Source organism: Sceloporus occidentalis, unplaced genomic scaffold (genome assembly GCF_023333645.1).
Source record: "Sceloporus occidentalis isolate IW3139 unplaced genomic scaffold, rSceOcc1.0.p SCAF_31, whole genome shotgun sequence".
Lineage (NCBI taxonomy): Eukaryota > Metazoa > Chordata > Lepidosauria > Squamata > Phrynosomatidae > Sceloporus > Sceloporus occidentalis.
In genome coordinates, this window is record NW_028317011.1 from 286,951 (window position 1) to 314,712 (window position 27,762).

The following is a 27,762-nucleotide window of genomic DNA, read 5'->3' on the forward strand; positions in this document are numbered from 1 at the left end:
CCAATATTTTTACTTACATTAATTATAGTTAATATGAACATGTTTACTTTTAAATCTAATATTTTCAAAACTACTCCTCTGATTAGAAAAGGACTTCTGTGCTAATTACTTTTCCTGTCCCTCCCCTTTTACTAAATTAAGTGTTTTAAACTAAAAAGAAAACGCAGGATTTGAATACATTACGGATCTTTTATAAATATTACATTTTTTTTTTTAAATTGATTAACATACACATTTGCATTAAATTATAAGATCTTGACCAAGACATGTATTTTATTTGAAAGGCGAACTATAACAACATGTCATATAAAATCATATCTGCAAAATAAATCCAGTTTACATGGATCGGATGGTTTATTCCACCCACATTACTTCTTCTCTCTGGTTTATCTGCTGGCTCTCTTTGGGGATTGTCAATTGGCTTTGGGGCAGCCTTGGACACAATGTATTAGCGATAGAGATTTTACCACCAAAACCTTGGCGTCTCAGTGTTAGAATAGTTACTTACTTTAAACATCTCCAAAACAATTACACAAAAAGCAAAGGAAATGATATACACTAAGAGCAATATTGTGTGCGCTGGACTAATGGCAGCCACAGGGAATTATTTAAGAATTTGCTGGGCTACAGGTAGTTTTAGTAAAGGCATGGTTGGTTCGACTTTCTTTTAGCAATGTGCTGTCCAATTTTTACTACTCACACTTTCATCTCTGTGTTAATTTACCCATATTCCTCTTGTCTCTCCTACTCCACATTTATGTCATTATTGTAGTGTAAGTCTACAATAGAGTCGTTTCAGCTCCTGTGAAGTAAATCTGGGCCTGGACTCATAGTGAATCATTTACATAGAACAATGGAGAAGCAGGTAGGCCAGCCATGACAAGTAACTCGGAACCTGTGTATTTAGTTAGCTGCAACCTGAAACAATACCTAGATACCGACAGACCGCTTCCGACAGCAATAGACTCCATAAATAGGCAGAGGGAAGCAGACCTGTCACTAGTGCATTGGCAGAAGACTATAGCATGCAGGCCCCACTCAAATAATAGATATAATTTTTTGAGGAGCATATGAAACCAGAAAAGTTCAGAGACTCTGACACATGGTCTGCTAGTAAGAGTCAGTTACAGGTCAGACCGGTGTGATCAAAATAATGCTGTAAAATCTAACCAGAATCAAATCTGAAAATATTCTGAATATTGAATGATGTGTTCTACCAGCTTTACCTAAAGGAGGCAAAATGTTAGTTTAGAAATACGTCCAGCGTTATTTCTGCAGTCCACAGGGGACTCAAAACAGTCTTAAGAAGATTTCTCAAAATGGTTGTTCAACTATCTTCATCATCATCACTGATAAGGTCCCGCCTCTCCGGATTGGTTTCCCGTTCCCGAATGAAGTCTTCGCGGATAGCTTCTAGCTCGGACAACTCCAGTCTAACCTTTTCCAGGTGGTATGCCCGACGATTACGGATCTGCCGCAACGGAAATGGGTTCATGTCCAAAAACGCCATGTTACTCAGTTTCCTGCAACCAAAGACATTCAAGAAGTTTTTACACAATTTCAATCAGAATTATACGTGACAAAGGTCATCACAAAAAAAAAAAGGTATGGGAGAAACTCGAACAAACGAAAAAAAATATTTTTGTACACACCGATTTGAAAGAACAGTCTAGTATCGGAGTTCATTTCATGGCATGCAAATGGGCACAAACATTTTAGTTACTGCAGCTAAAAAAATTAAACTTATGCCTCATTGAACTCCTCCCTCTACTTAAAGCGGAAGCATACTTAGGTACGCCTCCTGCACATGTGCTATAGCGCTCCCATTCTTGTCAACAGCAGCGCTTAAGCCTTAACTAACTTACACACAAAGGGTGATAGCATTCAACATAATTAAAGAATGGGCAGATAAAAAGAAGAAATACTTTAGATAAGTATACCATGGCTGTATACTTTTGATGGCTGTCCCTCTTTAGTTTATGTGTGCAGTAGAGGATTGGACCTAATCTGTTGCGAGCATCTGCATTAATAGGAAAGTTGCCCCTAAGCGATAACTTAGAACTAAATATTGAAGACAATAGCAGGGTATTAGAGGGCAGGACAATTATGTATGGGTTACCCTTTAATAGGTTTCAGGAAGAATTACATGTGCATTTAGGGTTGCAGTTTGTATTGTATTGAACGCTCTTGCAGAACGCTGGCAGGTTAAATAAAAAGTTGCACTAGCTGTCATCAGTTCTTACCTTGCATCAAGGACAGTGCGACTGAAATAGCGCAAGTACTTAAATATAGACATTGAATCTTGCAGCTTTAAAATCTCTTCTTCTTTGTACTTAAATAATCCCAAAGCGAAACGAAAAATCACCTACATTTAGAATACAAACAATTAAAAATGCATGCTATTGAGGCAATACAGAACTTCATTTTTATAATTAGTTTTATACAGAACAAATTTCTTGTCTGATGTTACTAGTAGCATGCACTGTCCCAATGGTCATACTCTGTACGCCTCATGAATAAGCCACAATTAGTACAGACTGCCTATGGTACCAGAGCTGCTGAACCACTGACTGTTGTACCAGTTCACAACTATTACAATGGTTCCAGTCTACAACTTATGACTTGTTAAACATTATGCTTTGTCAATAAAGATTTTTTTTTTATTTTTTATTTTTTTTTTTTTATTAGGTTACTCCAAAATAAAAATGTACATGTTTAGAAATTGTTGCATACATTGGGCTTGGTATCAAAATCATTTGAATGTGTAGAATTAATAAATTAAATTCATTAATTTGCACACTCCAAAGTATACTGGAGCCATGCAACACAGATTCCAACTATATAATATAGTAAGGGAATAGAATGTCTCTACTATAGGATTCCAAAAGTTCCATGGATGGGTTCATTTTTACGCATCTACTGACATTCACAGACTTAGGCACTTTTCCTTCCTACAGAACACTCACTTATTTTAATTTTTATTAAAAAAAAAAAGTAATACTGACCTTGGATCCTTCATACAGGAAGGTGTCCCATATCCTAAAGAAGATGTCACTAACCACGCTGTCAACAAAGACCACGAGGAACCAGTTAAAAGTGATCAGTGTATAATCCACCTTGTACTGTTCAAAGTGTGCACTGAGCCGTGGCAACTTCTCGCTCATCAGGTCCTTAAACACTCGCTGATCCACCTTTAGAGCCAATCAAACCAGACATAGACATAATTACATGTTTTCTATATTATACTGCAAATGCATGCTGAATGAAATTTACTGCGTGCAGAATGCTATCTGAAAATGAAACATATCCGACGTTCAGCCCGCGTAATAGGGCCCAGTTGAGGTATGATTTCCCCTAAACTGTGCTTAAACCTATGTGAAAAATTCAGGTAGAGAAATTGTACAGGTGCAAAGATGGGGGGGGGGGAAATGTTGCCAAATTACTTGAAATTCCACCAATGACCATTGGGCAGCGAGGTTAATAAATGTATGTAATTTTCTCAAATAGCCTTTCAATCCTGGATTCACGCTATGTTCCTTATGTTACTGCCTCTGAGGTCCCTTTTGGTGGATGACAGTAGATGTTTCAGTATACGGTACAACATATCACTGTATTCTTTAATAATCATAGTTAAGAAAATGACACATTTACCTGGGATCCAAGGAGAGTCTTTGTATAATAATCTCGTGGCATGAACACTTCAACAATGGTGACTAAGCACCAAAAGGCATCTTCCTGGTCAAGGTATAGCAGTGCAATGGCAGCCAACCTAAATCAGAAACCCACTGTTAATGTATGCTGTGCAATGCGATTAGCCAGTTATATACCATTCACCCACGCAAGTATCTTTCAGACTCCGAAACTTTGTGTAAGAGAAATACCCCGATTATGCACATAAAGATAATAAACACACTGGCACAATAGCAGTCAACAGGTCTGCAGATATATTGGAGCAAAATTAATCAGAAACCTCAATGCTAAACTACCATAGTGTATACTGAAATATATTCTATGTCCAAGGAGAACGATATTCTCCACATTTAAGACCACGGTTACAACACAAAAATTACAGAGTAGGGGTGCATGCAAGGTTTGGCAGTACATTTTGCTGGTTTATGCAAACATTGTTAATCAAAATAGAAGTTCCGTGTCCTGAATATAGTAGGTCCTTGCATGATCCCTAAATTTATAGTGTGTGTGTATATGCAGGTCATAGTCATGGTAGTTTAGAAAACAAATTCATACATAACACGCATGTTTACCAAATCCTATTCACACCTATTAAGTCCCTGGCAGTAGCCAATGTCTGGATTCCTCCAAGAATAGGCCAACAGGACATTGCGCAGCTTCTGAATGCCCTCGGAGGTGGGCGAAGTGTAGTGCTTGTTGTTGGGAAGTGTTCTCATAAGGTCCAGCTCTATCTGCTTGGATGCTGGATTCTGCTTCTCTAGCGCATTCTGAAGTAGGGTCTGAAAGTATCCGGGAGCCTCCTCATCCTTTAGTTTCTTAATATGCAGGTTTACAAACCATTTCCACATTCTGGACCTGTGCTCATGAGGAATGCCATTCCGGATCAGATTCTTAAGCTCTGGAGAACGAACCATGTCACGGTTTACAGTACTTGCGAAATAGTTGTCCCATTTGACCACAGTGGAAATCTCATGGTTTTCAGTAAGTGACAAAGTCTTAAGTTCTAGTGCCCTTAATTTTGCTACTAATTTCTCCTCCTCATCATCTTCTGGCAGGATCTGAAACCCATAAATGTCATATTTGCTGGGAAAAAAAATAAAACCAAAATTACTTCACATGAAATTGAGGTTTCACCACATAAACCCCCTTTCACATAAATATCTGAATTTCACAAGAATTAAAAAAAAAGTGAAATAAGCTAAATTTATAGTTCAAAACGTTCTAAAATACAGTGTTTTGGGTTGAATTCATTCTGAAAAAATATATCCACTAAATAGTGATTTTGTTATTGTGTAGATTTCTTCTAAAATGTATTTACATAAAAAAAATATATATATGTAACTTCATAATGGGCAGTTAATTTAAATCAAATTAATTAAAAAAAATTAAAGCAATTTTCACTTCATGAAAGTAGAAGGGTCATCTGAGACCATAAATGTATGTACAGACCCCTGCTGTGTGTCCGTTACACTGTGGGTCAGCAATGACAATGCAGATGGGGAATGCCCAATCTTCCATTTGCCATCCAGAAATGAGTGGACAACCACGTTCACTTCCAGTGGGCAGTAACAAGATTACATTAAATAGATATGGAATAAAAAGTTCATACCTGACAGTTGGAGGTCTAATAAAGGTATGCTCACAGGTCTCCACCTTAAGTGCATCCTCTATCAGCTGATTCACAACCTCCACAGCTGGCCCCTGTCCATCTGAATACACTGGTGCTTTCAGTTCTTGCAGAAGAATAAGGTACTTGCTCTCTGTTTGACACAGCTTGGCTTCTAGATTTGAATACTAAGGAACAAATGGAGAGTAAGGACTTGTTATACCTTCTCCAAGATCATACCATTAGACAACACCTTCTTTATTTTGCCAATGAGACAGCTCTGAAAGCACAGCTCCCCCACTTTAGCTCTCCAACATTGTACCTTGGTCATCATTTCCTGTTCCCTCCGCTCACAGTTTCTTCGCAGGGCAGAGAGCTCCAAAATTTCTTTGTTGAGAAACCTGTTTTGTGCTTTGTAGCCTTGTAGGCTGTCCTATGAGAGAAAGGAAATTGGTCAGACTTAACTTTGCCAGGCTAAGGGGATCTATTGAATACCTAGACTGGGATGGATGTTTTCTGGACAGAACACATATCAATGTCTATCTTTGGTTTTTATTTGCATTTGTTTCCCAATGTGGCTTACCAGTAATGTAAGACAGTAAATTAAAAAGAAAATATGTAAATGTCAAATAAGTAAATATGCCGCTCTACTCTCACATATGCCACTGTGCCCCTGATATGCCTTATACCCCCTACATGCCACTGTGCCCCTGATATACCTTATACCCCCTATATGCCACTGTGCTCCAGTGCCAGCAGTAGCAGAGGTTGTCTGTGCTCATCGCACAGACGTTCACCGGCTGCGTGCAGACAACCTCTGCTGCTGGCCGGTACTACTGCCGGGGCTTCTATAGTGGAGTACCAGAAGGTCATCTGACGCCGGTGCTCCATCATAGAAGCCCTTGTGGAAGTGGAGGGCAGTAGCCAAGGTTGTCTGCGCGCATCGCACAGACATTCACGGCTGCCAGAGAGGAGGATCCAGGTTCCCTGCAGCGCTGCAGGGGACCTGGATCTTAAGTGTTATAGTCTGACCTCTAATTGAGGTCGGATTATAAGACATCTTGTATTCGATAAAATCGATTCAATGGTTTTCATTATCTATTATCGATTAGTTGCTGCAGCCCTAGTTGCTTCTCTGCAGGAGGATTTAGACTGTGGGGGACTGGGGAGGCAAGTGGCAAATAAAGTTAAACACAGACAAATGTAAAGTTATGAATTATGGGGAAATAATACAATGCAACATATACTGTACATTAAATGGTATCCATCTTAGAGGAGATAATATGCCATTGTATAAATATGTGCGGGGTCAATATAAAAAGCTCTCCAGTGACCTGCTCATTAAACAGAAATTTACAAAGAACAAGAGTTCATCCTCGAACTGGAAGAGCAAAGATTTCATACACAACAAAGGAAGAGATTCTTTACAGTAAGGGCAATAAAGTTATGGAATTTACTCCCGAGAGAGGTGGTGATATCAAATACAACAGATGCCTTAAAAAGGGTTGAACCTGGTAAAATTGGTAAAACATGCTAAAACAGCTAGAAAGCATCTATACACCAAAGCATTAAAGGCGTTTGCCAACACATTTATTATATAATTGTAACCACTTTGGTTGCAAGGGCACAGAACTCTGAACACGCATACTTTGATTCCCTTCCAACAATTTCGTAAAGTACATTTTCACTTTCACACTTCCTGAATTCTACATTTAACAGTGCTATATACTAAATTAACCTTGCTTTAACCTTGATATCAGCATTTACAGATTTAAAAAAGTAATATAGATGCAACTGCTTTCGATTGTGTGGGGTTGAAAACCATTAAAAAAAAAAGAACAGGGATAAAAGATGGGGGAAGTCAAAAGTTTTACTGCCATCGTTTGCCGCTGGAAACATTGTATACAAGAGTTAAAGTTCAGCTGGGTATTGTAGCGCTTACAAGCAAGTTTGTTCAGCTTTCCTTTTAAAAAACATGTACCACATGTCATTTACAATATGTTCTGTTCAATCCAGCAGAATTATAAATCTTAGTTTATGCATAATATATATCCATTCTTGTGTTTTCAATTCAGACGTCAAGTAACTCAGAGTTTTTATAATTTCTCTAATTAAGCACATTTTTCTGCATTTATCTGAGAACTTCCCAAGGCTGTATTATACACACAGACATGACTTACTTGTAGTCGGGTCAGTTCGGTTAAATCTAGACTCTCAGGAGCCACGATTGATTTGGGGGAATTCTGTTCATATTCACTGAGCTGTCTTGATAGCCTCATGATGACCTCATCTTTAGCTTGGATGGTTTCCATCATCATGTTAAGCTGGTCCTTTAAGTCCTTGATGCTGCTCTTGAGCTCCTCCATCTCTTTTCTCAGATGATCTTTCTCATCCGTCTGTTTCTCCAGGAGAACAATCAGCTCCTGCATTTGAGTGTCTTTTTGCTGCAATAACTGCAGATGGTCTTCTGGAATACCATCACAGAAAGGCCTAGCAAAATATTTATCATACTGCGATGACCTCAAGGATTGTTGCAACAGCCTCACCAGCTCCTGTAAGAAAAAAATAAAAATACAGCCTTCACTTTAAATATATGAAAATATGTTAGCCATCCTTTGCGTGAGATAGTCAAGGATTAAGTCAGTTGCCTGGAATATAAGAGAGCCAAGAGGAAACTGCACAAAGAGCAGTCTTCCAAACATGAGCAGGGACCTTTATCTCTACACAAACTCCACAATGTCTGTTTCGTATGACCAAGACATTACATACTAGAATTAAGTACAAAGAGGCATCCCTGTGTGTATACTTGAAGTCATTCTGTGGACGGGTTAGTATATGGGGTGGCTACCTTTTCTGCAAAAATTTATATTGGCATTAATTGAACATAAGCTCATTGTACCTCCCAAAAAAGATTTTTTTTAATAAACATATATAATAAATTCTATACATATTTGTAATAATCTGTAGCATCATGGCAGTATTGTTTAGCAAACAAATGTTGACAATATAATGTTGGTTGATATGAAGATGATGCTTTTTTACTATAAATTTTAAATATATTGATACTATGGTTATTTGCAGATACTTGGTCAACAAGGGGGTTAACAACGTCTGCACTGTACAATGCAAACACGTAAAGAAATGGCTTTTATTCAATGTTCACATGACTTTAGGAGTTATTAATAGCATCCAGAAGGAAGGAGTTATGTCCAGATGTGGAAAATCCCAGAAAACTTTATGATCAACAGATGTACTTTCTATTGGGTTTGATCCAAGATCACAAGACTCATTTCCAGTCCACATTTCCTTAATAGTTATGGTCATGCATAAAAATCCTGCCAAGTTTTAGTACTGACTTTACAGTGAGACCACTGAATTAAAAGGAAATTACAGGCAAGGCTACAATTTATATAGAGACATAAACAGAATGGTCCAGCCAGCAGTTGGTGGTTACGGTACCACCGTAATTTCTCCCTTCTGCCATTGACCCGTTAGATAAACGCGCAGGCTTGCAAAATAAGCGTCTTATTTTAGTATAAAGTTGATTTTGGTTATAAAGTCATAGTTCCTTTTTGTAACCTTTTATAGGACAGTTTCTCACTAGACCCCAATCTAGGAAACATCAGTATATTTCTCTGCATGACTTTGTAAATTATATCATTACACAAGCTGCCTTTTATAAAGATTGCTAGAAAACAAGGACATTTGTTCAATTTCAAATCTTCTTGGTAATGCAGCAAAGCAACTTAGTAAAGGTTAAACTTAATCAAATTTTAGTTTCATTAGTTTCTAGGGCAGTGACACAGTTAATTTATGTACAACGTTGGACAAACCAATACAGCAAACCACAGACACTGCTGTAAACCAGAAGAACAGCAGCACAGGATGTAGCAATAGAGACTTTTTAAAAACGACATATGTAATACAATAACTCTTGAAAGGTTAGGCATCCGACACGCAATGAGCGATATGTAGGCCAATAGAAAACGTGACAATGGCCCGAGAGCTTGCAGGGAACATGGTATTCAGTGAAGGGAAAAAATAGTTTGATCCCCTGCTAATTTTGTACGTTTACCAACTGACAGACATGATTAGTCTATAATTGTAACAGTAGGTTTATTTGAAGAATGAGAGACAGAATTACAAAAAAAAAACAACCCCAAAGAATAACACATTTTAAATCAGTTATAAATTGACTTGCATTTTACTCGGTGAAATAAGTAATTGACCCCTTCGCAAAACATGACTTAGTACTTGGTGCAAACCCTTGTTGGCAATCACAGAGGTCAGCCATTTCTTGTAGTTGGCCACCAGGTTTGCACACATCTCCAGAGGGATTTTGTCACACTCGTCTTTGCAGATCCTCTCCAAGTCATTAAGGTTTCGAGGCCGGCGTTTGGCAACTCGAACCTTCATCTCTCTCCACAGATTTACTATGGGATTAAGGTCTGGAGACTGGCTAGGCCACTCCAGAACTTTAATGTGCTTCTTCTTGAGCCACTCCTTTGGTGCCTTGGCCGTGTATTTTGGGTCACACCCCAAAGCATAATGTTTCCACCTCCATGTTTGACGTGGGGGATGGTGTTCTCAGGGTCATAGGCAGCATTCCTCCTCCTCCAAACACAGCGAGTTCAGTTGATGTTATCTTGGTGACTATGGTCCCAGCTGCCTTGAGATCATTGACAATATTCTCCCGTGTAGTTCTGGGCTGATTCCTCACCGTTCTCATGATCATTGAAACTCCATGAGGAGAGATCTTGCATGGAGCCCCAGACCGAAGGAGATTGACAGTTATTTTGTGTGTCTTCCAATTGCGAATAATCGCACCAACTGTTGTCACCTTCTCACCAAGCTTCTTGGCGATGTCCTTGTTACCAATTCCAGCCTTGTGTAGGTCTACAATCTTGTCCCTGACATTCTTGGACAGCTCTTTGGTCTTGGCCATGGTGAGAGTTTGGAAACTGATTGACTGATTGCTTCTGTGGACAGGTGACTTTTATACAGGTAACAAGCTGCGATTAAGAGCACTCCCTTTAAGAGCTCATTACCTGTATAAAAGTCACCTGTCCACAGAAGCAATCAGTCAATCAGATTGATTGACTGTTTCAGGCTTGGATTTACAGATCCTGGCATTCGTCACTATCAAACAACACCCCAATATGTGTTCAGCAATATCTCTCGAGTACAATGATACCCCCATGCATGGGTTTGTCGGGTTGTTTGGAAGGTAAAATGCGCTTTTTTAAAATTTATTTATTTATTTTTTTAACTTGGAACTTTTACATCTGGTCCTACTGCCCCCATGTCCTAATAGGACCATCTTCGAAGCCGGCCAATTCAATTTACCCCCATCAAACCATATCTTTTTTTAAACTAGACACCCCAAGGTATTTCAAATGCTAGTATTTGAACCCTTTCCATGCATGAGATTCTACCACCAGCCTTTGCCAAAGTTTGTGGTAGTAATTTTTTCACACAAATTGTACTTCGGGTATAAATTTATAGCTCCAGGTATACATCACTATCAAACAACACCCCAATATGTGTTCAGCAACATCTCCTGAGTACAGTGATACCACCCATGCATAACTCCCCCCCCCCCCATTTTGGTCAGTCTGTGCCTAGTGCCTAAGCCCGGCCACTCCAATTTACCCCATCAAACAGTAACTTTTTTTTTTAAATTAGACACCACTTGAAATGCTTTTACTTTAACTCTTTCCATGTTAAGATTTTTAGGAAGATACAGTGGTAATTTTAACACTTGCTCATAATAAACTATTTTTTTTATTTTACTCTTTTTGGACTTTTTTTTATTTCTTTTACATTTTGCTGGAATGGGATGGTTCCTCTGATGCATAATAATTTTTAAATGTTACCTATTTTTTTTTTTTTACAGCAACACTGTTTAAGCGAGGAAAGAGATCATAGATCACTTTCTCAGCTTGTTTAATGAAATGATGTGTCAGGCACATCATAGGTCGTTAAGTAACCCGTCAATGGACATTAAAGGGGTTAAAGACTTTTTGCTCTTCATACTATGGTTTAGTCACAAAATATCAGACACCGTAATACATCTGTAACAATTGGTATCTCATTCTCCTTTCAAGGTTAAATGCCACAATTACATTTTGCAATAGTGAATACGTGCCTTGTTCTATTATCTCTTAGCCCAGCCCCAAGTCTTTTTCTTCATACCAGTGTTGTGTGAAACGGGAAAGTTCTTTCACTGACTCTCTGAGCATGCCTGTGGGGGGTCTCTTTAGACATGTAACTCTGGAAACTATTGCGTAAGCCAACGTTACAACTGGCTGACAGCGAGTGTAACATTTGCAGTTCAGCAAGCAGGAGATGTGTTTAGCCAAACATTGCTCCTGCAAGCTTAGAAGGGGAAGTGCAAGAAAAGAGGCAAATTATATTAAGGTTTGTTTTTTTTCAGGATCCCTTCATGCAAGGGGTACCAAACAAAAATGTAAAGGGACCACTCAGCTACTCTATGCATCAGATAACATTAGCTGGAGTGTTGCTTTACAATAGCTGACATATGCTCATTTATTCACCAAAATGTCTTCTAATTGGTTTGATAACACAATCCTTTCATATTTCAGTTTCTTTCTCATCAACATTAGGACATGCCATTGCTGATTTAATAGGGATTGTTATGAGCCTTAAATTCTCTGTAAAGGAGACACTCCTTGAGTGTTAGGAGGACACAAAAGCATTCAATTACTTACCTTTTGGCTGCTGAGATCATTTTTTAGTTTCTCCAACTCATCATCCTGGGTTTGAGGTTGTGAATTAGCACCCAAGTCAGATGACATTGACTCCACAGAGAGACATTCTGTGCTGTTCCGGTTCCCCACAATGCTAAAAATCTCACGTAATGGGCGCCTTGGTTTTAAAGGGATGCGTCCAAAATCAGTATGGTATACCGTGCCTAGTCAGGACAAAGCAGAGGGAAATGAGTGCACTGGTGAACTTAATTAAAAGACTGTAAAATCTAACATATCTCAGAATACTCTCAAATAAATTGGCTATGACATTTAACCCTACGACTTTAAAGAATGAGAACTTCTGGCTAGTGGCAAAACATTTTAGAAATCTTCAAAGTCCTTGATAATGGTAGATAAAGAGCTTAATAGCAAACAAAATGTAAAATCATAGATTGAAACATATGCTTTGTTCACTCTTGCTGAACACTGATCTGGGGGCAAGAGTCTGCTTAGAACAAGAGAAATACATTCCTTTAGCAGTACTTCAACGCTTGGCATTCCACCAAGAAACATGTTGAAATAATTTTTATGAACCTCTGCATCCAGCATTCCAGTCTGCCTATACATTCTGCATCTAATCAGGTAACCAAGGAACATTTTGTGCCTCAGAGCTAATCATATCATACTTCAGTTTCTTAGGAACCCTTAAACACTCGTTACAGTCTACTTTTACTGTTTGTCTTAAATAGCAAACACATTCTAAAGCATCTATGGACGCTCAAGCACTTCCTAACACGAGCACACAGTGCTTATTATGGAACCTGGTCTCAGCACCTGCGCCACCTTTCATTCCCTCCCATTGATGTTTCCTCCTCTCCTCTTGTAGGTGGCATTCCTCTAGTTCCTTGTAGGTTGGGTTTAGCAGCTCCCACTCATCACTGGTGTAGAACACGCTCCTCCTGCCATCATGGTTTCCTCTGCTCGGCATGAGATGTTGCACTGAATTTCTATCAAAGCAAGAAGACCAAAAATAGTGTGTAATGGGTAAACACACCCTGTGACTATATAGCCCCAACACAACATAAAGACAGTCACATTAATTGGTTAAATTATTATTTACACTCATCATATTATACAGAATGTTAGGCAACATCTAGCACTCGGGCTGCTAAGAGCAGCTCTCATAATGGTCTCCCTGTCAATGGAAGCAATGGCTTACATCAGTTGTTGAGTGTTAGTTTGCAGCTCTGGTTTAGCTATTAACTGCACATACATTTTTCTCTTCATTAATCTGCCAGGAAATGCTTCTCGCATTCTGTACAAAACCAGCAGGTTTCAAAACTTGACTGCTTTCTGTTGCAACAGAAAGATTCACAGCCTCTGCTGTTACAGCTGCTTACTGAGAAAAAGGAGTGAAGTCTACGATTTCTTTAGTAGTTTTCTTTCTGCCTCACTTCCAAGTTGCAACACGTTTTATAATCAAGATACAAAAATATAAGAGAGAGAAAGAAAAAAAGAAATTATATAATGACGTCAAGATGGAAATCAACTAAAAATGGAAGAGGCAAAACATGGACGAACTTAAATGAAGGACTGTATTATCCATCAAGAGTTGTGGAAAATAGAGACAGAAATAAAAACAAATGAGAGATGTAAATATGTGTTGGTTTCAGATAATGAGAACCAGAAGAGCCATGAAGTCTGCCTGAAAATCCTGGGCTTTTTTTTCAGCATGACCTCAATAATCACTGAAGTGAAGTTGCTACTTTTTAGATGATGTTGCAATATTTTAACTGGATCCAGAAATCTAGCCTGAAGTTTATTTGCATCCACTCCTCATAAAGACGGAGGTTCTATTTCTACTAGTCCGGATAGAAGGTCTGGCGGACGCGCAACGCTTGCACGGGTTTAATGGAAGGCCTCACCTGATGTCATTACTCCACTGTCTCAGCAGGCCCTGCAGTGGTGCCGGGTGGTTAGCCGCTTGGTCAGCAGACAGCTGCTCACCAAGGATTCCTGGATTCATCGCGACAGCAAACTGGTTCCGAGCATGCTCTGCCGATTCACTAATGCCTGGAATATTCATAAGATCTAAGAGCAAATGAGCAGAGGACATATTATGACCAAATGAGCACAGAGGCAAAACATGTGGGCTCCATTTGAATGTCTACAAGTTACGTTTCTGCCTCAATTACATGAATAACAAAAAAATGCTGAAAATGAGGGCATGAATGGGACAGGCCACTTTTAAATGAACCTTTTCTCCCATTGATAGTTTTCTTTTGCTTACGCTCATCATATAAATTAAGGTGCAGTGAGGACCTTTAAAGAGTTTTCCTTTCACTTTTTTTAATTCAAACTATCATCTCTAAAATCAACAATTGACTTTTTTTTCATGTGGGCCTGCTGTGTGAAGGTAACAAAATCCATGTTTTTCTAATGTATTTACTGTATAAGGAACATAACACATGTACAGAGATGTGTTATCTTTCCAGACATGGCATTTGTTTTCTGTTTCACCATGTATGGGGGTATTATTATTTGTGAAACATAGCATGTGGTATAGCAGAACTATTCTTCCTTCCTCTTTTTGTTTCTTATTTATTTTCACACCAACTATCCCGCATGAAAGTGCAGGAGGGTACAGCTTAACTTGCAAAATTTAGACTTTTCTTTTATTACATTCCGCATGCAATGTAACCAGATATAATATTTTCACAGGACAGTCTAGGAAGCATTTGAAAAGAAAAAAAAAAACATTTAATATATAATATACACTGCAAATGCTGATATTACACAGCAACTCCGAGTATTGGCCAATGATTCTGACCAAAGTTATATTTAAGTTACAATAAAAAAGAAATCCATTCAGCTGGACAGGTAGGGAGATCAAACATCCTAACGTCGCTATGTGTATATATATATATATATATATATATATATATATATGCAATATGGAATGTCAAATGAAAAATGTGAAGCACACTTAGGAGTCAGCCACCAAACGGAAGAGGCAACGCATCTCAAGTGACTCCACTGGGCATGGGAAAACTTACCAGGACCATACAACGTACATGGAATGCATGTGGAGGGGCCGACGGCATTAATGGTGGGTAGGGAGAGTGTTGCCATGCTGTGTGGGAGGAAGACCAAGTTACAGTTGGGGTGTGCATGTGATGAAGATTTGTAAACGGTGGATATTTTGTGGAAAAAGGGTGATTGAGCAGGTTTTGTTCCTTTTCTTTATTATTTTTTTTTTTATTTTTTTTATTTAAAAAAGCATAGCATACTTTTTATTTTATTAATGTACCTGCTACAGGGGACGGGAGGGGACATGTCTTTCCAGATTAAAGGATTTCCCTCTTGCTCTATTCTTCTCTTCATTTGCTCGTCTCTCTTTTCTCTTTCTCCTCTCATCTTTCTTTAATCTCCCTTCACCCACCTCTTTTCTCCTATTATTTAATATCCTACATTTTCTTTATTTCCCCTCCTCTTCTGTTTTCTCTCTTCTAAAACCATGGCCACAGGCTCAGAAGCAACCACTCAACGAGCATCCAGGAAAAAAAACTCAAGAAAAGGTGGCAGTACTTATGTAGTAAAAGACAAAAAAAACGCCTGTTCTGTATGGAGCCAGCTGCTGGGCATGCGAATTGGCTCAGTATATAGCCAGTTTATGTGCCAAGTAGGGAAACCCAAGATGCTGCGGAGGCCCAGTGTTTTTTTTATAAGGTGTGTATTATGTTACACTTAGCACAACAGCAGAAAATGTTTTATTGCAGCATTCTGGGATCACAAGTGCTATAAAAATTCAATTATAATACTCACAATTTTCCCCTACTTTGCAACACTGGAAGGGTAGCTGTGTAGAAGCTGTGTGCAGAAAATGCAATTTCCTACAAATTCCACTTAGGTTCTACCTAGGTTCCAACACCTATGGCAGTACTCCATTGATTTGTAATATTGCATAGCCAATGCAGATTAACAACAATATAACAGGGATAGCAGGGATCATACCTGTACTTTCTTTGGCCACTAGACCTGTAGGAACCTCTAAAGCCCCAGGATGGATGGTACTGTCCCTCTTTACAGCTCCAAGGTTGTTACAGTATTCCCAGCGTTTCTGCTGTAGTTCCTGCAGCCAACAGGTCATGATCTGCTTACTTGGAGCCTGCATACACATCATGGGAGAGGAAGAAGAAAGTATGACTTTGCTTGTAAATATGAAGAAAAAAAAAAGAGCTCGGCTGGAAGCTTCTTAACATTTAGTTGCACAGCCACACAGATCCCAAAACAAAACAAGATCCCAATAGTTAATTAGTTAAATTGTCTGTATGCACAATTATACCTACATACTGTCCTGAGTTTACATTTTATAGGTAATTGACTCAAGCCTATAATGCAGTAGTGACACAATAAAGAGTGTTTGTATGGTTTGCAGAGCTTTGAAATATATCAAAATATTAAAAAAGGACATTTAGCACCACTACTGCAGCTGTTACAAACTGCACTTATCTGCGCCTGATAAGAGGCCCTTTTCTCCTCATCTAGTTACTTATTAACTTAACATCATATTGATCCCGGAACTAACAGGAAGCATTCAAGGAAGACACTGATACAGAAATCTCTCGATATATATATTTTCTTAAATCATATTTATTTGCCTACTTGATTTGGTATCATAATGTGTTTTTGTTTTTTTTTATAAATTCAGTTTATTCAATTAAGTTTTATTTTTTATTTACAATTTTTATGAATTCAGTCTTTTATTTTATTATTTTATGCATGTGCCAGTGTGCTCCCATTTTGAGATATTTAAAGCACACCCCAACACAACAGAACAGACAGAATCTATGTCATTTTCTGTCTCGGAGTAGAAAGAACACAAAAGGTTGTTTAAAGAGCCATTAATCAATGGACTGATAACTAGGGATGGTTGTGACAGAAGCAAATGGAGTCACCAAAATTGTACATGTTGGAGAATGGCAAAAAACAAGAGAAAAAGGTTTGCAATACATCAAAATGAAAAAGCTGCGTATTGGAGAATGAACTTGAAAACCAACAAATGTATCTAGTCCTCAATGGAAAACCAGGGAATAAAATGATACCAGCAATCAGGATTGTGGAAAAAAAAAAAAACCCCAAAAAAACAATGATATCACAAAGGGGAATAAACATAAGTACTTTAATGCCCCTACCATATACCTGAAAAAAAGCCAAACGCATTGCCCTTTATAACAGAATACATCTTTTTGAATTCACCTTAAATTAAATGAGGACTTATGCTACCTGTAGTACTCCCTTTGCTTCATCTACATTACTGTAAATGCTAATTTCATAAATCTGAAATTTTAAAGGCACAGTGTTCTTTTCAACTGAGTGAGATACATAGCAGTCATATAGCCCTGTAACAACTAAAAGCAACTGATGAGGATGCCGAGTTTGGCATATGTGAATAATTTTGAATGTTTAGGAATTTCATACATTACCCCTTGCTCATTACTCTAGGATCATCACTTAGAAAATTAGGTACTTAGATGAACCTCATGCTTTCTCCAACACTAGAGAATAGACACGTCGATCCCTCACACCACTCTTAGGTGAGCCTGTCTGCCATTTCTGTCAAAACCACAGATAACAAGTACAACGACAGGGTATGTATGTTTGTATGCATGTAAGCACTAATGTGTATGTCAGTATGAATGTCTATGTATAAGTGTACATGAGTAGGAATGTCCATGTATAAGCGTATGTGAGCAAGAATGTATGTACGAGCATGAATGTGTGTTTGTGTGAGCATAGATGCGTGTGTGTGTGTAAGCATGCATATGTGGTGTGAGATGGAGTATGTGTTATCATGAGTGTGCAAGTGACTGTTAGCATGAATGTGTGTGACAGTGTGTGTGTTAGAATGAGTGTGTACGGGGTGAAGATTGCACTGATAAGTTGCTTGGGGGGAAATGTGTCACTCACAAGCTGTCTGGGGGCAAAGGTGGCATTGTGGAACATGTTGCTTGCTGAAATCGGAAGGCCCAGAGTAAATGTTCGCATCAGGGCGTGTGGTTTCTAGTTTCGCCCCTGCATGGCGTTGGGTGTACGAGTTGTTCTGGTGTGTCTGCCTCAGAGCGTCATGTCTATGTGTGCTGTTTATATCTGAAGCTCTGATTGTTGTACGTTTTGTAACTTGATGTCTATGATTTGTATGTGCATGTTTATAAGCACTGTGAGCTGTGTTGTTTTGTAAGAGCCTGTCTCTGTTGTAAGTTGTGCAACTGTGAGTTGCTCCAGTTGCGTGAGTGCCTGTCAGTTTGAAAATTTAGTGTATTTATACATCATATATCTAAACATAAATGTAACTCCAAAGACAGAAAACTATGTAAATACATAAATGTCTTAGTAGATTGGCAAATACAGCTATTATGGAAAAAAAAAGTATCTCATGACGTAAATAGATCCCAGTAAATACAAAGTACAGATCTAAGCTAACACCTTTTGTATTCACTACCCAAAGACTCTCGCCAATAAGCAAATAATTTGGCATCCTAAAATACCCCTTTACCGAGGTCGATGACCTTGCCAGTACTTAACAAGCCTGAAAATTTACCCGGAGCAGGGACACCCTTCCAGAACTGTGGATTTCAAACTGTCCCTCTTCTGCCTCCAGGTCGTAGCTGAAAGAGGCATCCGCAATATCTATATGTCCCAATGGCTGTGCATCCTGGGGGTTCTTGAAGTAATAGAGATAGCACCTCCTGGGGTCAAACACAAACCAACGGTTCTTGAAACTCCTCAGAGGCCCCTTTCCAGACAGCTTGGCCAGATAACCAGAAAGTCTGGAAGGCTGGTCCTTGGCTGTTTCTCCAGGTGAAGCAGAAGTCATGGGGTCTTCAGAAGGAAAGTCATGACTGTTCCTCCTTTCTTCCATTGCAGGCATCTGTAAAAATCAAGCCATGCACCACCCTACTACCATATCTTCCCATTGATTAGTCTGTAAAGAATACTGCTTGGTTTTAGTCCTGAGGTTTGATTCTTCTTAATCAAGATTATTTGTATGCTGCTGTAGGGTCACTAGAACTGTAGTTTTGGGTTGATTTCTGAGACAACTTGTACAAAACTACTTTATTAGTGCCTCTGACTCTTCTAGGAGATGTCCTGTGTGAAGTGTCATCCTCCTCTTCATGAAATAGGTTCTATATTGTATCCATCTCTACAGATAGAAGAAAGGGATACGTGCATTCTCCATGATCTTTTGCAAAGACTCCTCCTAACATTTAATATCCTGCCTGCTTTCTTTAGCACATGTGACCACCCTACATTTCCTCTGAAGCCATACCACAACGATCACACGACACCTTTCCTCGCTACATACTCACTCCGACTGCACAATCGCAATGGCGATGGCGGATAACCGGACTAAATAATATTGCAGGGCAACCAGATGAAACATGACAGCTGCCTGTAATCACCATCCAAACTTCACTACCTCCACCAACACACTTTAGCACCGATGTGCCCTCTCCAGAAACCCATGACTGCGCGAAGCTACGGCGCCTCATGGGATTTGTAGTCTCGAGGCGCGTTGTAGAAACGCCAACAAGTAATGTTAGAACTACATTTCCCGAAATGCAACAACCAATGAGAAATCTGCATGTCGGGGCGTGAATTTCCCCCTTTAAAAAAAATTACATATTTATATTGTTTCCACCCAAATTTTACGGAACGGAACAATGCCACGTATATAATATAGGAAGATAGGATTACCATTTGTCCAGCATGCTTAGTCATAAAGTTTGTATGTGTAGATTTTATATATGGGCGAACGCAAGAATGTAAATTGTAGTTTTTGTTCTTTTATTTAGTAGTTTCAGTATACAGTATTGGTAGAAGCTGCATACATGCACACAGTCAGACATGTATGTTTATGTGTGTGTCATGCAAAGTTCTATATGCAATATGAAACATAAAGCATGGAAGACGTTGGACGGCTAGCGTGTTATATGTAATCGTGTCGCTAGGGGGATAGTGTACACAGAAACCATACTGCTCTCCAAGGAAAGGCATAGGTGAATAATATATACTGTATATCATTTACTGCCGCAGGGTCCTAAAGGTATTGTCAGCCCAGGAAATCCTCTCAAACTAACCGTGCTCTCCATTTTAGACAGCATTACACAATTATTGTGTATTTACAAAGCACATTTTCTGTGCTGCATTGTTGTTTTATCTAAACATTATTGTGACTTTTATGGCTATAGAATGGTGAGATGTATTCATACCCAGTGTGATGGAAGCCTCCATCACTGAGACCACTGGAGGGGCCTAACTGCCAGCCTCCTCCCTATTGATTATGGGCCCTGGGTTTGTAAAGGCTTCTGTGGCTACCCCCAGCAGTATCATCTCATCACTGGCTGAGGGGATTATCGCCGTGACACCCAGCAAGTATTCTGAGCTCATCGGAATTAAGAGAGACATCTCAAAAAGGCAAACTGCCTCTAGTTGAGTGGCCCATCAGTAGTCATCAGAGCCGTCTCTGTTGTAAGAATACGCCGCTCACTTGCGCACCCTTGATTTAGGCATCTCAGGCAACTGCTTTGGAAACTCGGTGCTAAAACTTGCCCTGTTCTATCCTAGAAGTTTGCAGCGGAGTGGGACATATAAACCGTATAGGATCTGCACACTATAAAGGGCAATGTTCAGAATGGTTGGTCGAGCATGATGCATACTAATGTCATATCAGAGAGTTACAAAAGTTCAGCTGTCATGGAAAGTCCCTGGTAAGAGAGGAAACCCATCCCTCAACTTGAATACTGTGAATCTGGGAAGGAAATAATAAGATTTGGGACACCGAATGTACCGGTATATATTTTATCCATCAATCTATATGCGTTAGGGCTGTGGTTAACCCCTTAAGGACCGGGCTCCTTTTTCGTTTTGTACCCTGTGGGACCGAGGCTGTTTTGACACTTTTGTGGTGCTTGTGTTCAGCTGTAATTTTCTCCTCACCCATTTAGTGTACCCACATAAGTTATATATTGTTTTTTTCAGGACAAGATGGGCTTTCTTCAGATACCATTATTTTGATCGTATCATCTTATTTACTATAAAAAAAATAAAAAAAACATGGTGAAAAATTGAAAAAAAAACACATTTTATGACTTTTATTTGAAAAATCTTTTACTCACCTAAAAAAGCAAGTAAAAAAACTAGCTAAATAGATTCTACTACTTGTCCTGAGTTTAGAAATACCCAATGTTTTTATGTTTTTTTGCTGTTTTTTGTAAGTTATAGGGCAATAAGTACAAGCAGCGTTTTATGATTTCCAAATCTTTTTTAACAAATCTGGTCAGTCTGCCTCCATCTCCTCTTTGGAACATCTTTGAAGCCGGTTAACTCAATTTAACCCATTCAAACCATATATTTTTGAAAACTAGACACCCCAGGGAATTCCAAATGCTGTTATTTTAACCCTTTCCATGCACCAATTATACAACTACACTTTGTCAAACTTTGTAATAGTAATTTTTTTTATTTTTTTTTCCACACAAATTGTACTTTAGTTATAGATATACAGGTGCTGGTATATGTCACTGTCAAACAACACCCCAATATGTGTTCAGCAACATCTCCTGAGTACAGCGATACCCCACATGCATGGGTTTGTCAGATTGTTTGGCTGGTAAAAGGCTACTTTTGGGGCATGCGTAATTCAGGTGGTCATTTGGTCATTGTGCCTCCCTCTCCTCTTTGGAATATCTTTGAAGCCGGTTAACTCAATTTAACCCATTCAAACCATATATTTTTGAAAACTAGACACCCCAGGGTATTCCAAATGCTGTTATTTTAACCCTTTCCATGCACCAATTATAGAACTACACTTTGTCAAACTTTGTAATAGTATTTTTTTTTTTTTTTTCACACAAATTGTACTTTAGTTATAGATATACAGGTCCTGGTATATGCCACTGTCAAACAACACGCCAATGTGTGTTCAGGAACATCTCCTGAGTGCAGTGATACCCGACATGCATGGGTTTGTCGGGTTGTTTCAGATTTAAAATGCCACATTTGGGAAGTGCGCTTATTTTCTCCATTTTGGTCAGTCTGTACCTATGCCCTATATTTGAGCTAGGCCACTCCAATTTACCCCATCAGCCATTTTTTTTATATATTAGACACCCCTTGGGTATTTGAAGTGCTTTTATTTTAACTCTTTGTTGAGATTTTTGAGAATTTTTAGCACTTGCTCAAAATAATAAACTTTATTTTTTAATTTTATTTTATTTTTTTAATACTTTTTTTATATTTTTTTTTACACATTTTGCTGGTACTGGATGGTTCATCTAGTGACATCACTGCATAATTATTTTTAAATGTTAGCACATTTTTTTTTTATTTTTTTTTCCATTTTTTTTTAATATTTTACTAATCACATAGTGATTAGAAAGCTGGGCTCCATTGACTTGCATGGTTGAATGCAGTACCTGTATTCAACCAGCAAGTGGAGCCAGTTCTCTAGAGGGTCTGGAGACCCTCTAGCGAACTTTTTCGTCTTTATTGTTTTATTTCCCGGGCCGCCGCCATCTTGCTTGATGGCGAAGATCACCGGCAGCGGCGGCTGTGACCGCTCTCCGGAGCGGTCACAGCCCACCCAGAGGTAAGTGTTTGGTGTCGCTGGATGCCTCCTGATCGAGGCATTCCAGCGACACCATTTAAGTTTAGGAGGCGATCGTTGATCGCCTCCTAAACGCTTTTAAAACGGGCGTCCGCCGCCATACAATGTATGGCGGCTGTTAACGCCCCGGGGAGGGGCCAGACATGGCCCCCGATGCTGATCTCGGCCTTGCTGAATGCCTCGACATCGAGGCATTGCAGCAAGGCCGTTTAAGCGAAGAAAGTGATCCTTGATCACTTTCTAAGCTTATTTAATTTTTTGACGGTTCAGGACCGTCAAAGGTCATTTAGTGACCTTCTTGTTATGACGGTCCTGAACCGGCAAAGGTCGCGAAGGGGTTAAAGGTATGTTTAGTGACTTATTGATATTTATATAACCAGTTAAGGAATTTGAAAGATGACATATACATCAGTGCTGTTGCTACAGTAGAGTCTGCTTTGGGAGTGGTCACTGCGCACACTGCACATATATATATATATATATACACACACACATACACACACACAGACAAATCATGTATACATTAACAACAACCTCTGTGAAATATGCAACCAAGTGTATCTGCTTTAGACATCCCTTTTTAACTCCATAATATGTACATAAGGATTTGCCCCAGCACCCGGATTGCATGCTCAGGATTTGTCCAGATTGCATCCACAGGATTTACCCCACACCCAGATGGCACCCAAAGTGGTCTCCTCTCAGAGTCTCAGGACTCCTCTTGATCCTCCCCTCACTATCTCTTTCATTTCTCTTTATCTCTCCTTTTCTGTTTCATCTCCCTTCTCATTATCTATCCTTCTCTTTCTCTGTACCTCTCTTTTCTTTCACTTTCCTCTCTGTTTCCTTTTCTTTTTACCTCTCGTTGTTCTCTTTATTTTACCACCTTAAGCTCTCTTTTCTCCCCTTTATAACTCCTCCTCCTACTCTTTACCTCACCTTTTTTCCTATCCCTCCATTCTATGTATATCTCCCCTCCTCTTTCTATTTATTTATCCTCTCTCCCTGCCCTTTCTCCCTACCTCTCTCTTTTTCTCCACCTATTCTTTGATCCATTTTCCAATTTACTTATCTCTCTTTTTATTTATCTAATTTCTTCCATTTCTCTTTATATCTCCCCCAATTTTACTTTATCTCTCCCTTTTCTTCCCATCTTTCCCACTTATCATTATGGCTCCTCATCTTTATTTTAATCTCTCTTATTTCTCTTTTTCTCTCCCCCTTTCCCCATCTCTCCTCCATTTCATTATATCTCTTCTTCCTCTACTCTTATTCATTATTATATTTGGTATTCCACTATATCTTTCCCTTGCCTCCTTACAATAACTTACATACGCAATGGCACACATTTTTACACACACTAATATTTACACAGACTTACACACTCGTGCCAACACACATGCACACATACCCTTACATATACATGCTCCGGAACAAACATACATACATGTAAGAATGCATGCTCACAACACTTATACACTTTCACTCCTTCCCCCCTTACCCTCGCTCTCCTTTCCTCACACACCCCTCTTAACTGAGCTGTAGATTTTCTTTACAGCTTCACTTTAGCCATGGGGTCATGTGACGTCACGTTACATGACCACGCTTTGTTCCTGCCTCCCCGTGCCAGTACAAAATTGCTCACAAAGGGCTGGTCGGACCATGATACACATTATTATTTAATTTAATATTAATATTATTTAATAATAATAAATATTTCCAAATGTATATAAAAATTGTGGACATTGGCTCAGTGATTTCTGCCAAACTTACTGGGCTTCTAGATCAGGGCGAAGCATAAGCAGAATCAAGTGGTGTTGTCAGGGAATTCTTTTCCATATGTCCCACAGAGCAGTAACAGTGTACTGTTTTTGCAGGCAATGGTGATTATAGGTCACTTTAGAAGATAAGAGGATGGTGCTTGGCTAGTTCATCCAACTGTAGGATGTGATTTTGTTGCATTGACCACAGTTACAGCCCCCACACGGCAACCTGTGTAGTGTGGTGACAGTATATGACTTAAGAGCCTGACGCTCTGCTTCATCAGATCGATAAATTCAGATAACTTAAAAAAAGTAGCAGATCAAGTGAATGTGTGGTGCTTTATTTTCCCTGAGTGCCTGATGGCTATTCCAGACCCGCTGCCCATCAGACCCACCAGCAGAGAATTACCATGTAGATAGATAGATAGATGGATAGATGGATAGATAGATAGATAGATAGATAGATAGATAGATAGATAGATAGATAGAGAGAGAGAGATAGATAGATAGATAGATAGATAGATAGATAGATAGATAGATAGATAGATAGATAGATCTCTATGGTGGACTTGGTCCTTGGGCAAAGCTAACCTGGTATTAGCTCACATAAACCGTAATTGATTTTTCCTTCATTTAAGCACTAGTCATTAATCATTTACTTATATAATGCTGATACACGCCTACATATCTATATCTGTATATACTACATCATATGTGCTATATATGACTGTAAGTCTTGTCTTGGTTTCATATATGTATTTAATGTGTGTAGCTTTATACTCAATTCAGGTAACATCATTCATGTTATTGGGTAATTATTTGACTTGCAAATCACCATCTTTCCATAAAGTTTGCAAATTATGCAAGAGGATACTAAACCTAATGTGGTTATTTACATAACTAACCGCTTATTTGTTGGCGCATGAAATGATTTTCCCCAAATTCAATTTACGTAAGAGTTTCCACTAATTTGTAACAAATGGGCATTCTTTTTTTTCCACCAAAGGTGTTCAAAAGTACATATTGTTCAAAAAATTAAATACAAATGTAATGTAAGTAAGAATTTACATATGTGCTTTTCGGTTCCTGTTGGTTTAGCCAGACTGGGAGGTATGATGCAAGAAGCACAGTAGAAGAATGTATTACATGGGTTGTGCATGTACCTTATACTTCTAAGAGATGCATACATCAATAAATGCATTTGTTCTTATAAAACAAATATATAGTATTCCTTATTTTGTGTATTATTAGCATGCCTGGAAACTTCAGTACTCCGGCTCCCCGGAGCCTTCCCTCGCAGGGACGCGGCCAGGACTGCCCATTGACGTCAGTGGGCGGTCCCGTGATGTCAGTGGGAATTCCCACTGACGTCGGAGGTGTTCCTGATTATATCAGTGGGAGTTCCCGCTGACTTCGGGGGCGTTCCCGCTAATGGTAGCGGGAAACACCCCCATTAAAAAGGAAAAATGGGTGGAGAGCGGGGCGTTTCAAGACCTCGCTCCCGTGACCTGGAGGATTCGGTTCTTGACATATCTTCCAGGTATGATTATTGGGTCTTTGAAATATACTGATATGCCCTAAAAACCTACAAACATAGAATTTGATGGCACATAAAAATCGGCTAATCTAGTCTGCCCATTTTTCCTGATGTAGAGATACCTTGCCTTAGATTGAAAATACCGTTATGCCTATCTCATGCATGTTTAACCTCTGTCACTATTTTAGCCTCTACTGATGGAAGGCTGTTCCATTTATTTGCCAGTAAAATAAAACTTCCTTGCATTAAATCTAAACCTCTGACCCTACAGCTTTAGACTATGGCCTCTTGTTCTAACAGTTTTACTCTGAAATAAACTTCCATCCCAGGTCCGACCAAGGACATTGTGCTGCCTGGGTCCAAGGATGAAATGCTGCCCCCCCATGCCCACAAAAAACAAACCCACATCCATTATGTCATGATTAATAAAATTCACTCTATCATGCTTCCACACTCTCACTCACACTCTCTCAATGTCTTCCTACCTTCTCGACCAATCTTTTCATGTCCCTGTCTCCTTTCCTACAGCTCCACTTCTTCTCTTGCTTCTTCTTGTTCTCCTGTGTTCTTTCTTTGTCTGCCCCCCCCCAGGTAACTGGCATATACACTGACATATACTCTCACATTTGCATTGATTTACACACTCATGCCAACAAACATGTACACACATACACTTACTAACATACACACCCTACACATTCATATTAACACGTACACCCTCTCACACACACTTTTACACACATATCCATGCTCACACGCAAACACTTGCACATCCATGCTCCCACGCAAGCTCTTACACATCCCTGCTCTCACACATCTGCCCAAACACACAGCCATGCTCTCACACAAACACACATCCATGCTCACATACAAGCACACAGCCATGCTCTCACACAAACACACATCCATGCTCACATACAAGCACACAGCCATGCTCTCATACAAACACATATCCATACTCACATATAAACGCTTAGACAGCCATGCTCACATGTCAACATTTGCATATACATGCTCTGACACACTTACACATTCATGCTCACACACACACACACATCAATATATGTATATATATATATATATATATATATATATTCACAGTCCCTCCCTTAACCTCTCACTCCTTCCCTCACTCACTTACCTCAGACACAACTCCTGCCACGTTCCTGCCTCCCTCTTTGCACTTCCGCAGAGAGGCTGTCCCCCCTGTGGCTCTGCCTTTTTGCGGAAGTACATGAGAATTTCAGATTTGTGAAGAAGAAGAGACGTAGAAATGCTCCTCCTTCTCCAATGTATCTATTGAGAAAGACTGTCTTGGGAGCAGCAACTTGCTACCCCTTTGAAAGTGCACCCTGGGTTCCATGGACCCACCAGGACCCATGGTAAGGCCAGACCTGTTCCCTTCTGTACTTTGTTAAATCCCTGTTTCTATCACATCATCCCTATCTCATCTTTCCTCCAATATATACATATTAAGATCCATTAGCTTTTCCTGATTATAATTTTTCAAACCTGAACACTCTCCAAAATGTCAACATGTTTCTGGAGATGGGGTCTCAGAACTTTACACAATACTCTAGGTGGGATCTGATCAGAGATCTGTAACGTGGCAGAACCACCTCCCTCTTCCTGTTACTAATGCTTCTAGCTATACAACCCAGCACCCTGCTTGTATTACTTTGTGTGCACTTAATGACACCTCAGTTCTGCTCTTCCTTACAGGCAGATGTCATGGTGGTGGCAGACTGCTTGTTTTCACAGATGCATATATGTTAATTGCTTAAATC

The 27,762-nt window shown here is 39.3% G+C and overlaps 1 protein-coding gene across 1 annotated transcript; it reads right to left on the reverse strand.

Annotated features, from left to right (window-relative positions):
* Positions 1 to 1,327: 1,327 nt before the first annotated feature.
* On the reverse strand, positions 1,328 to 18,937 carry LOC149298648 (TBC1 domain family member 2B-like). The gene is made up of 13 exons (XM_089487179.1): positions 18,608 to 18,937; positions 16,021 to 16,174; positions 13,932 to 14,097; positions 12,841 to 13,013; positions 12,028 to 12,230; positions 7,477 to 7,848; positions 5,619 to 5,729; positions 5,300 to 5,484; positions 4,279 to 4,773; positions 3,652 to 3,769; positions 3,006 to 3,191; positions 2,244 to 2,365; positions 1,328 to 1,523 (listed from the first exon to the last, which is right to left on the reverse strand). The coding sequence occupies exons 1-13, from the start codon at positions 18,935 to 18,937 to the stop codon at positions 1,328 to 1,330; spliced, it is 2,811 nt and encodes a 936-aa protein (XP_089343305.1).
* Between the last annotated feature and the right edge of the window lie 8,825 nt (positions 18,938 to 27,762).